The following is a 12,539-nucleotide window of genomic DNA, read 5'->3' as shown; positions in this document are numbered from 1 at the left end:
GTTCTGATGAAGCGTGAATGCTCAACAGTGCGCCTCTGTCTGTCTCTTCGGGGAATACGTACGACGTACGTGTATATATAGAAAATACATAAAATCTGAAGGGTACTCTTAGAGGATGTAAATACTATAACTACATAATTAGGTACCTTTTTACTTATAAAAAATTATATGAATCAAGTCTTAAAATAGCCTGATTTAAGTAATAATCAGATATATACACAGTGATGAATCTTTAGGGCTTATATATATAAGATAGGTACTTATATCAATAAAAAGTATATTTAAAGCGTAAATGATAGGACTATAAATCTACCTTGAACATTGAAAGCTTTCAATGTTTACTATCAATTATAACCTCAAAATCTCATCGTTTTTTTAGATTGCGATATCCCAGCTTGTCCGTTTTATAAATAATATGTCATGAGAATTTATTAATGATTCTAAATATTACAAACATTTTTCCATTGCTGTTGGTTCCAGGGCGAATTATGTATGGGCACAGAACAATGTCCTTTACTAGTATACCTATATCCTATTTCTTCATACTTTTAGGAAAATCTAAACTAATATTTGTTTCAAATGTATTTATAGAGTATAGACGACTTTGCGCTGAAGTACAAATCTAAAATTCACATACCTTTTTGTGGTAAAGAAACGAGTTAAAAACTGCTAAAGCGTTTCTCAATATTTTTAGTCTTTAACTTAAATCATTCATTTTTCAGACTAGAGCTCTTTGAACACTTTTTATAAACCGTCGTATTTCATTTTTATCGTATTGTTTTTTCATATATTTATATTTTATATGTATAAATAGATACTTATATCGATAGGCCCAACGTTGATATTAATATTAAAAACTAAAAAAAATTGTACTATTCCAGATTGATATAGGATTCTCTTATCCCGGGTGATTATTATTATTATACTGATTTATCTTCTCTTATCTTATAATTACTTATCTTATCTTTTGCGCGCGCGGAGCTGAAAGGAGAAATTAGTGTTACATGTGATCATAAGTCCCAGCCAGTTTAAAAAAGTAATTATTTTATCGTTTTCGAAGCTGTATATATATATTTGACTGTATAACTATACTCAATAAATTTCATTTACACGCGGCTTCTATGTTTTAAACAAAATAGCAAAAATATAACCTAAAGTGTAACGTTACATAATAATGCTTAGGCATCATAAAATTCGGTGAAATGTCGACATAAAAATTTTAAGCACGTGAATAAAATTCAAAACCGTCAACAGTATCGAGATGGGATCCTACACAAAATGTCTTCCTATTAACCGCGACGTTCACGATTTAATAAAACTGATTCTTTTCAACTCTACGCGCTTGTCATTAAGTGTTATAGTTCCTATTTGTAATTTTGTAAAATGATTGCACTTACTAAAGTAAAATGCGGTCCAGGCGATGGCCTATAGGCGTCACAATTGATTCCATAGCATAGCATCCATCTGGTATTGATGAAAGAGTCTGCTATCCATTTATAGCAGACTATGAGAGCTATATCCAGAGCTATCCACCAGAATCAATCATATATCCTCGCACCAGCAATTGATTAATTTGCTAATTAAACTATCCATTCTTTTAAAATTAAACTATTTTTCGGATTTTATCGCGATTTTAATATTTTAGTTTTTTCCCAATGTTTCGAAGACTTTGCTCCCTTCGCGGTCACGGGGGGGGGGGCTGAGGTGTTGGTCATCCGCAAAGTTACAATAGAATACTTATTAAAAATAAAAATTAAAACCGCGATAAAATCCGAAAAATAGTTTAATTTTAATGTCCAACAATCGCATAAACATATTTGTAAAACCATCTAAGCAGTTTATAATAAAATTAATACATTGTTTGCCTTATATAATTGACCGCATACATTTCGTGCTATACTAAAACCTTGCCCAGCACTTAGCAGGTATATGTAATGTGATCTATAACTCAAGAGTAAACCAAACAGCCTAAAAATCTAGATACTTCGTTTCATATCTCAAACATAAACATGACAAATACAATCACTACATTGAAATTTGGAGCACGCAACAAATACACAAAAGAATTCCAAGAGTTCATATCGAAAACAAACGAAATTCACATAGCGGCACGTGCTAAAGTTTGCATTTCATATTGGATCGAATAGGCTCGAAGTGGTATTGTTACTTGTGATGTGAAAGATCCCCAGCCATATAACCACTATAATAATAATATCACCCTGTATTATATACTGTCCCGCTGTTGGGCACGGGCCTCCTCTACTAGTGAGAGGGATTAGGCCTTAGTCCACCACGCTGGTCTAGTGCGGATTGGTAGACTTCACACACCCTCGAAATTCCTAAAGAGAACTTCTCAGGTGTTCAGGTTTCCTCACGATGTTTTCCTTCACCGTTAAAGCAAGCGATAATTCAACAAGAATACACACTTATATTTTTTTAGAAACGTCTGAGGTGTGTGCCTTTAGGATTTGAACCTGCGAACATTCTTTTCGCCAGTCCGTTCCATAACCAACTAGGCTATCGCTGCTAATAACCACTATAATACGGCAATATAACTCCACTCTTTTACACCTGATAGACCGTAGCGAAGTCCAGATAAAATGATAACTGACGAAAGATGCTGTTTGAAAGTGGATAATGCTTAATGTCAGAACGCGACACTTATTAATAAATAATATACTAATTATAAAAAAATCATCAAAAACAACTCATTACCATACAAGATTTAACACTGTTGCAGTATAGATACAGGCTTTACATACTGGCTTCCTAGTGAGGACATTGAAGGAGATATTCATTTATTTATTAATATAGTATTTTCTTTAAATTTTTCATATGCAACATATGATCCCAAAATTGGACTCATACTACACATGAGTAAAGCTAGTGAATTTTATACCTTAATATACAGGTGTAACACATTACAGTTCACAGCTCCCGATGACACGAGTCACAATAGCTAGCACTAACTAAGCTAGGAGTCCTAAATAAAGCAGGTAATGGAGTTGGCGTTATAGAGCAATAGAGTGAGATTGTAGGCGGTGTGGTATGCAGGGACGTATTCTAGGTAAACTGGGGGTAATAGCCCCTAGAAAAAATTATGTTTATATTGGAAGAAAGTTTTTATCTGACGGGCCATTATATGAGAAGAATCGTCTACAGTTAATGGTGTCTTAGTTTTATTTATAAACAGCTAACAAAATTTATAAGCGCATCACTATAATCATCGTACTTCTAAATTTTAATAATAAAGAAAAGAACTCTCGTAAATAAATCAAATTAAAATGATATTTGTGTATGCAATAATAATACTATCGATTTGAAAAAAATGTATCTGGCTTATTGACTCACAGACAACATACCAACTTCTCTTCCCCGAGCGGCGACGAGGCATGGAAGCGTATGAAAGGTGTCGTACACTCCCGTGCAATTGTTTTTCCTGCTACCAGCGCCGCCGTTCATGGCGGACTGCTTAGGGCGCTTTCGAAGTAGCCCCGCGGCTGCATCGCCACCGAAGCGCGGCAAAGGCGTAACAATATTTTTTTATAGATGTATCTTAACGCACAAACACTGCTGTGCAGCCAGGTGACTAATTTTGAAGTTCTCCTAAAACGGTGGCTCAAGAAAAGAATTTTACATAATATGTTTTATAGTACACAGCGTTTAAAAAAAGCAGCTTAATTAAAAAATATTCTTATCTACTCTGGGGCGTAGGTACATATTACTGTTAATTACAAAATGACATGTTAATATCAATTATTACTTTCATATTAAATTAATTATATGTTCTTTAATTTCCTACGAGGACATGTCCCCCTGATTCTCATCTAAATACATCTCTGCCTTTAGGTGTCTGTGTGCACTATATGAACCACCAAATAGACCTGTTTTCGGGTCGCACGAATCGTAATCAAATGATCTCCGACAGTTGATTGTGGCAGTGAGGCTAGAAGCTAAGAAATAGAAGGAAAAAAATGGTATGTTTGGTTTTAGTCGTGAAAAAAATAAAAATATCAGCCATCTAGGTATTATTCGGGTTATTTTGGCATTGCGTTAGTATTAAACTACGTATTCGCCTTACCTTTGCTAACATTGTGCTTATAATCATCCACAAAAACAATATTTTCCACCTAAAATCCTAGTTTTTTTCTAGGTATTTAATTAATTTGTTCTTTAGTGTGAATATGACGTGTACAAATGTATTTCTGCCTCAAAGTGATGTTACCGCTGCGACGGATTCTCTTAGAATAAAATTAATATACTTTTTATTAATATTAAGTTTGTTCGAACCTTACACTTCATTTTACTCCTACGATTCGAGTAGTTATGTGTTATTTGTAATATAAGTATGTGGTTTTATTTAGTAAGACATCGTCATAATCAAAATGTTCGGTAGGCAAAGGCTTGGCTGTGCCACGGATTGCTATGTCTATGGGCGGTGGATACTGCTTACCATCAGTCGAACCACTTGCTTGTTTACCTACTAAGGCAATAAAAAAAGCTTGTATACTGTGATAATTCTCGGCACAGGATTCTTCTATTGAATTGAGGGCTAAGGCTTAGTCTACCAGCCCTAAGAGGAGTTGGCAGAATTCGCATTCTTTCGAAAATGTAACTATTCAAGACTCCTGCTATTCGAAAATTGTTAAGTTTGCTAACAATGTTCTACATTAACAATTTAACATATAAGTTTGAAGTCAGATATGCATAATGGGGGTTGGGCTCCCGTATACGAGGGGCCGGCTGGGTAGGAATTACCGCAATGTCTATTTCTACCGCCAAGCAGTGTGCATGCATTGTTGTGTTCCGGTTTGAAGGATATTGTAGCCGGTGTACTGGGCATTATTAGTCTTAACATATTATTATGTCTCAAATTGACGTGTGCAGTTGAGTGCCTCACAGTACTTTGTAATTCATAGTTTTGTATGGTGTTTCTGTAAGGGCTGACGTATCGCTTACCATCAGGCAAGCGGCATGCTTAGCGTTTCATTTAACTACAATGAAAAAATTACTAATAAATAAAATAAAAAAATAAAAAATAAAAAAGCCTTTTATTTCTTACTAAATAATACAGAAAAATAAAAACTTATTTCTAGTTATAATTATATATGTATAAAGTATCTTTTAGTTTATGTTTATATATATTATTATCATAGTTTATGTTTTTTTTTTTTTTTTTTTTTTTTTTCTTTTTACAATAATACATGCATTTTATATACTTAGTTCTAATTATGTAAGAACCCTAATTATGAAAAAATTACTACTACTGTTTTAATTATCTTAAAATGACCACTGAAATTAGGTTCAGTTTACACACCAGTTAACAAGTTAATATTCGGTTCCCATACTTTCTCTTCGATTTGATGAGCTAATAATACAATATCAGTCAAGATGGCTACAGCCGACCTACAGCGAAATCAAAAGTGCATCGAACTGTTAAATTCTTTATTGAATTTTGTCTGTAAACTGTGCCGTTGAATGGTTTGGCTATTTTTTGTTATAAATAACTTTACTGTTTGCTCGACGTTATTAAAACTAATATAGAAAGGTAAAGTTTGTTTATAAGAATTAATATCCTTGAATTTATACTTAAATATATTACAATAAGAGAAAGTTATCCCTACCTTGAATACCATACGGTGTATTTTTATTTGTTTACGTTTATTAAAATTTGTCATTACCATCTCTGGGTAAATACTAACTAAATAAGAAGCACCAAAATATAATTGTTATTTCTTCGGACATATAAAAAAAAATTTGCTTCTCCCCGTTCCTATGCGATCGAATTGGATATTTTACTTTTAGAAAACTACTAAATCAAACAATTCGATTCTTTTCATTAGGGCACTAAATCTAAAAAAAGGCGGGAAAAACATTGCCTAACGAACAAGTCACCGGTTCGGACGGACAATTAGATAATATAAATGAACAGCACTCCGGAATCGCTGGACCAAGTGTTTCAACGAGGTGACATCTCGTTAACTCGGAAATGAAATTATGTCATTACCATCTCCATTGGATATGGTAATGAGTGAGTACATATGGCAATTAGTTTTGATATCTGTTTGAATAAGTATGTTTGAAATCAGGGATATATTTGTTAATAATACACACCCACTCACGCCTTGTATGCCCAAAAGGGTGGGAAGAGGCGCAACCAAGACACCCACTTTTCGCCGTGCGTTTTCCGTCCCATGATGTGACAGGGGGCGAGCCTATCGCCATTTCGGGAACAAATTCCAAACTCCTGGCCTGCCTCGGTGGCGTACCTAGTTTTATTGCCGTACGACAGTGCTAAGGTCTCGGGTTCGATCTCGGGTCGCGCAAAGTAATATTGAATTTTTCTACTCAGCATCAACCCGGAATATAAAATACATACAGTTATAATATTAATTGTAAACGTACTCCCTTACAGAAAGAGAAACAAGAAAATTACAAGTATTGCCTATAAGGCCACCAGTTTTATGAATTTCCTCAAAATAGACGTGTGAATTTCCTATTAACTTTAACCATACTTGCATCAGTTTAACTGTAGAAATAAAGCAGTTTTACATAGTCTGACGGATTCTCTCATACGGAAGAGTAAATTAACACGTAATATACCTTACTTTGTAATTTAATAACTCTAACTCCTACTATGTTATGTCATATAACCCTGTCGAAGTAAGGGAGGTGGGGGCGGTGAATTAGGTATCAAATAGCAAAACCTCAACCTGCTCCGTCATTCAAGTAACACACAAATTAAAGACTATTCGTAAGAATTATTTGCAAAAAATAAATAAAAGTAAATTGTGAATACATTTAAAAAAAAACCCGGTTGCAGTATATTGTGATGTGACTTTTGAGTCGAAGAATAGCAGATAAGTATTAAATGCTGCTGGTACAATACTTTTTTGTGTATCGTGACGTAATCAATATCGGGGGAAACCTGCGAATGAGATACTGGAATTCCTCGGCTTAGGAACTGCAATGGGCTGGAGGAAAGTTGGTATATTTGGGAGAAGGAATTGTAGGGGAAGGAAAAGGTACCCTCTGAGGGTTGGCGGAGGAGAAAAGATTAGGAAATGTTCACGAGCCCTCAAAGCCCTCGAGGCTTCAGTGCGTAGTTACAGCCTTGAGGTATTCACATTAAACTGAATACTTCAAATGTCCCCCCCAAATTGCAAAAAGACGGAATAGGCCTCACTTTATTTATCCGTGTCCCAGGTTAATTATTATGCATTGTAAACTAAATGACAATTAAGTAAGTATTTATTGAAATATTAGTGACCAAAAAGTATGACACATGAAAATAAAACTCAAAATGAATAAATAAAATTTATTACTAAAATAATCGAAGAATATTTCACACATTCAGTCTTAAGAACCTAATACTTAAAAATAAATCAATAACAATTCGTCCACACAGTTTATGAATGACAATTATTACATAAATTGGTTTCTTAATACATTTCTTTTGTCAAATATTGGTAAAAGTACACGTTTTTACAATTGGGACTTACAATACTTAAACTAATAACTGGGTTTATGTTGCTTATTTATACGAATCATATTCGGATGCAGGTTTATAAGAATACGTGGGGATTTTCGACGGACATTCGTCCCACAACCACCACACAACTACCAACACTTCAACATTAATCAACAACAAAGCCAATACTGGTATCACTAATTTACCTATCAAAGATTTAATGCCACTTTTCGCGGCCAACAATGGCTTGAGTATACTATTTATAAGAAGCTCCTTAATCCCTTTTAATTCTAAACCCTCAGGAACTGAACCTGTTAACAACGCTAAGACCAAACCAAGAAGACCGTTCACTTTACTCTGCACTTTACTTGCCACTGGTTTCACTAAATCTACTAAGCCTGGTTTTAGAATGGGGATTTTGGGAGCGGAGTCTTTAGCTGGAGGAGCGTACGCTGGTTTGTGGTATAAAGGAGGAATAGGATTGTACCCAGGACTCGCTGGATAAGGAAACGAAGGTGGATGGGAATAGGAGTATGCTTCGTCGCGCCCCGCTGCTCGAAGTTGATCATCCTGGCTCTCCTCATCCTGGGAGACTTCGTTGAACGCTTCAATGAAGTCGTTGAAGGTCAAATTCTGAGGATCTGGATCCCTCTCCGTTTGCGGCCGTATCGGCTGCAGGTGCGCGGGATGCGGAACGAAATGTGTAGCTGGAAACTGCGCCATAACCGGCACACCGTTAGCCGCTCTCATATCGAACGAGGGGACTAACACAACAGGCTCCCCTGGGTCGCACAAAACGGAGTTGATATACAAAATTAGTAACACTATGTACGCCATCGCCGTGACTATGTTGAATAATAAAGTTCACTCGTTTTTATAAAATAAAAATGTAATATGCAAGTTGGCATTATTATGTGGGTCGTGGACGCATCGCCGTTGTTCTACATACTGCGTGTTCTTGCGATGTCAGCTAATATCGACCCCGGAATTGCAATCGAGGGCCATACACTGGGCCACATTGTCACCTGCTAGTAAACTTAACATACTTTGCGCGACGGATCCATCCTCATCAAAATCATCAATAAGTGAGAACGTCACAGCTGCACCGATGTTACTGCTCCAAGTTTGCGACGCCCTTTGGACCACACAAGCTATTCTTTGAGAGCAATCCGTGATCATCCTTGACTTGTGGCCTTTCTTCTTTTTTCTTTTAAAGTACTTCATCATTTTCGATATCATCGGCCAAAGGAGGAACGCCTTTAGTCCTATTTTGGCAGCCAAGACAAATAGTAGCGGCATAAATACGAGCTTGCCTATCAATAATTTAAGAGCTACGATTACTGCTGCAGACAGCATTATCTTCGCAGCATTTCCCAGTACATTCGCAAACGATGACAAAGAGTCAGTTTGAGGACACGAGACGTGGTAACTAGAGTCGGTGTATGACTTTCTAATCGGTTCGTATAAATTAGACGCTCCTGTGAATAAGTCGAGGAACGGCAAAGGAGGTTGCGAAGGTGTTATTGTACTTATAGCTTGCTCTTGAGCACTAACAAGATACTGTGATGAAACAAAAACAACGACTAGTAACACGAACATAGTTCACAGACTGTTCCGCTTGAAGCGATTTACTTTATTTAAAAACTCGCCCGTGAAATTCGAAATCTAAGATTTAATATGCGCGGACAAATAAATTATTCCAGGTAAAATTTGAAGCAACGGTACACGGGTCAGGTCATTTGTTTTTTAGAACAAGATTGTGATTATAATTTCTAATAAAAGTGTTTCTTCTTTCGAGGTTACATTTTTTACAAAATATTTTAACAATATTTAATTTAAGAACATGAACAACGTTTTTGTATAATTTCATAATAATAATAATACATTATTGATTTAATAATATAACATCTCATGTTTTTTAAAATGTAAGCTGTATGTTTTACTGCCTTTGCTTCATTAAGGATACCGTAACAAAAATAAACTTCAAGAAAGTTAATTTAGCGGGAAAGTTGTAGTGTACAACATTGTGTGATTAATTAAAACTTTGTTATGTGTTGTAACATACATTTGACAAGATACATAATATGCCAACAAAAAGTGTGCATAGAACTTTTGAATGCGTACGGAGTGACATGCCACAAAAGAAATTCATCCCGCCATGGTGTTCTTCAAGTATGTATTACCTAAATGTATTTACTCATAAGTTCTTAGTCGTTTAAAACTATAACCAAGATGCATAATTAAAAATATTAAAATAGGCATTTTGTTCTCTACATAATATGTTTTAATCTCACTATACCTACGCAGTAAGTATTATTAATTACCTTATAAAATTAAAGCTAAAAAAAACTTAATATTTGTCATAAAATTAGATTTATTAAAATACACACACCCACACACACTCACGCCTTATATCCCCGAAGAGGTAGACAGAGGACCAACTGGCTCACCCACTTTCCCCATATGTATTCCGTACTATAATGTAATAGGAGGCCAGCCTATCACCCTACCGGACGAGTTCCAGAGTACTGATACTGCATAGAAAAACCCTATATCACTTTGGCCGCCCCAAAAATCAAACCCAAGACCTCAACACTACAGTTGTACTCACTGTACGTATTACGTAGATTATTTGTATTACTAAACATTTGTATTAAATTCTACTATACTTAACCGATATCTATTAAATACAGATATATAAATAGCTGTAAGCTTCGTAGTGAAGAGAAATAAACGAAGGGACTAGGTTCTATGGTCAAGCATGGGTACAATTTGTGTGACTTAATATAATCTTTATATAATTTATCTGGTATTAAAATATCCGGTATGGCAAAAAACAAATATTATCTGATCATGAAATGTTAATGAATTCGACAAACCGTATACAGGCATTAAAATTAAACTACTTTTCGGATTTTATCGCGGTATTTTATATTTTAGTTTTCTCCTGACGTTTCGAAGACTTTGCAGCCTTCTTGGTCACGGGGGGGACTGAGGTGTTGTTCATCCGCAAAGTCAATGTTACAATATCTACCTACAATTACTACTACCTACAATTATACATTTTAAATTTTAGCTGTTGGTGATCCGATCTACGCAAAATGAGCTCACAGTGATAACGGTAGGGCACACCCTCGGTGATAGCGGTAGGGCCCACCAACTCCTCACAGGGACTGCCGTGGTTGCTAAGCCGAGAGGTCGCTTGTACACCGTTCGCAGGGTAACCCCGATGATAACCGCGGCAGATCTCAAAAAAAAAACATTCGTTAACATAAGAAATCATTTTGTATGTATTTTCGTTATATAAATTTTCGTATAGGCACACCTTTTTATACACCTCCTATACCTACCTTCAAATAGCTGACCGTAAGTAGCTCGCTTCGTAAGCGTCTGTCCCAAACAGTATCAACACCGCTTGTAATATAGAATTATAAAGTTATACGAGGCTCCGCACTTTGCCCCTATCCCAAGACATCAGTTGCTAAGTTACTAATCCATTAATTATACTGAAGTGTCTTTCAAACCGGAATCTAATAGTGCTTGTATACGGAAATAGACAAAGCATAGCTAAGACTGTCACATACGAGAGAATTATCCTCCAGTAATTATTTATTAAAATACTTACATTTTTATTAATAAATAGTTTAATTGAAATCCCTAAATAATTTAAAATATTTGATGTTAACATAAAACATACTAATGTTATGAAAATTAATTATTCCTTTAATTCGTCTTAAAATTTGCATAATACATAAAATCTAATAAACTATGCACGAATTCACATATTTAAAAATATTCAAAGGTCAACGCTCCCAGCCGTAAAAGTGATTGAACCTATTAGCCTAAAAAAATGTAGATTGAAGGCATTCGCCCTCAACCTTTGGCTAAATTAGCAGTTTTGAGACCCGTACATCGTTTCATGAGTCAAAAATAAGTATTTCATTATTGTAAATGGTTTTAATTAAAATCCCGCTTGCCGGAACTACCGTCCTGTTATCCCTTTCTTCTGAGTGCATTTGAGTTGTCGAATGCAGTTGTGTAGCAATAACAATTAGGTGCAGTGCAACACAATTCGCAGACATTTTTGCAGCTAAAAACCTGATCACTTGTCTGTCTGATGTCGCTAACTACTGACTTACCAACTCAGTTTAATAGTAGGCTTGCAGTCGCTAAGCAAATTCTGAAAATACCATATCTCCTTAACACCACCTGCTGTCGAGCTCTAATAAAGAAAATGAATAAATAAAATGCTTTATTCATAGCGTAGACGAATATAGTTACACTTATGATAAGTAGACGGAAATATTTAATTATTATTATATACTAATAATTCCTCTAATTAAGTCGCTTCTATAACTACAGACATTTTATGTTGGACAGAAAACAGATGAGAGTACAAAATAAATAAAGAAGCCAGTTCGGGCTGGCAGGAAAGAATATTTTTAAAAAAATATAATATCTGTAACATAAAATGATAAATGACTGGACGATAATAAAGGTCCGTAGGTTCCAAACCTAGGGCACACATCTCTGACTATTCGAAGTGACGTGTAAAATGTATATATATAATTATCGTTTGCTTGTATCGACAAAAAATACACCGTCAGTAATCCTACATATCTGAGAATCCTCCACAAGAATTTCGAAGGTATGCGAAGTCTACCAAGTTGCGCCAGCGTGTTGGAATAAGACCTGAAAATCCTCTAGGTAGCAGGAGGGCCCGTGCTCAGCATTGGACAGTATAAAATACAGTTCTATATTATGATATGATAAAATTCGAGTTTATGACCACATCAAGCACAAATTACAAACCTAGCAACTCGAATGGAAATTTTAGAATCGATAAGTTCCCTTACTAAATACTTACCAGATGATAAAGCCCAGATTCTTACACCCCGCTTTAGTTCTACCACTAGATCAATAAAATGATTAACAATACATTTTGTACACCACGAGGAATACAAGTCTTGTTTTCAAGGCTGTATGCAACAATGTAATAGTATACGAACAGTCAGCATTTCTGTGACCCAACTTTTTGTTTAAATAAACATACTTAAGGTACTATTTC

General features: G+C 35.3%; 1 protein-coding gene across 1 annotated transcript; it reads right to left on the bottom strand.

The window, feature by feature from the left end:
* Positions 1–7,304: 7,304 nt before the first annotated feature.
* On the bottom strand, positions 7,305–8,336 carry LOC115440754. Its single transcript, XM_030165192.2, has one exon. The coding sequence runs from the start codon at positions 8,306–8,308 to the stop codon at positions 7,535–7,537; it is 774 nt and encodes a 257-aa protein (XP_030021052.1). The 5' UTR covers positions 8,309–8,336; the 3' UTR covers positions 7,305–7,534.
* Between the last annotated feature and the right edge of the window lie 4,203 nt (positions 8,337–12,539).

Source organism: Manduca sexta, chromosome 12, assembly GCF_014839805.1.
Source record: "Manduca sexta isolate Smith_Timp_Sample1 chromosome 12, JHU_Msex_v1.0, whole genome shotgun sequence".
Lineage (NCBI taxonomy): Eukaryota > Metazoa > Arthropoda > Insecta > Lepidoptera > Sphingidae > Manduca > Manduca sexta.
The sequence above is the reverse complement of the archived record's forward strand: the minus strand, read 5'-3'. Positions and strand labels throughout refer to the sequence as shown.

Excerpts from the sequence above, each read along its gene's own strand:
- LOC115440754 (XM_030165192.2), bottom strand. The coding sequence starts at position 8,308 with ATGGCGTACATAGTGTTACTAATTTTGTATATCAACTCCGTTTTGTGC.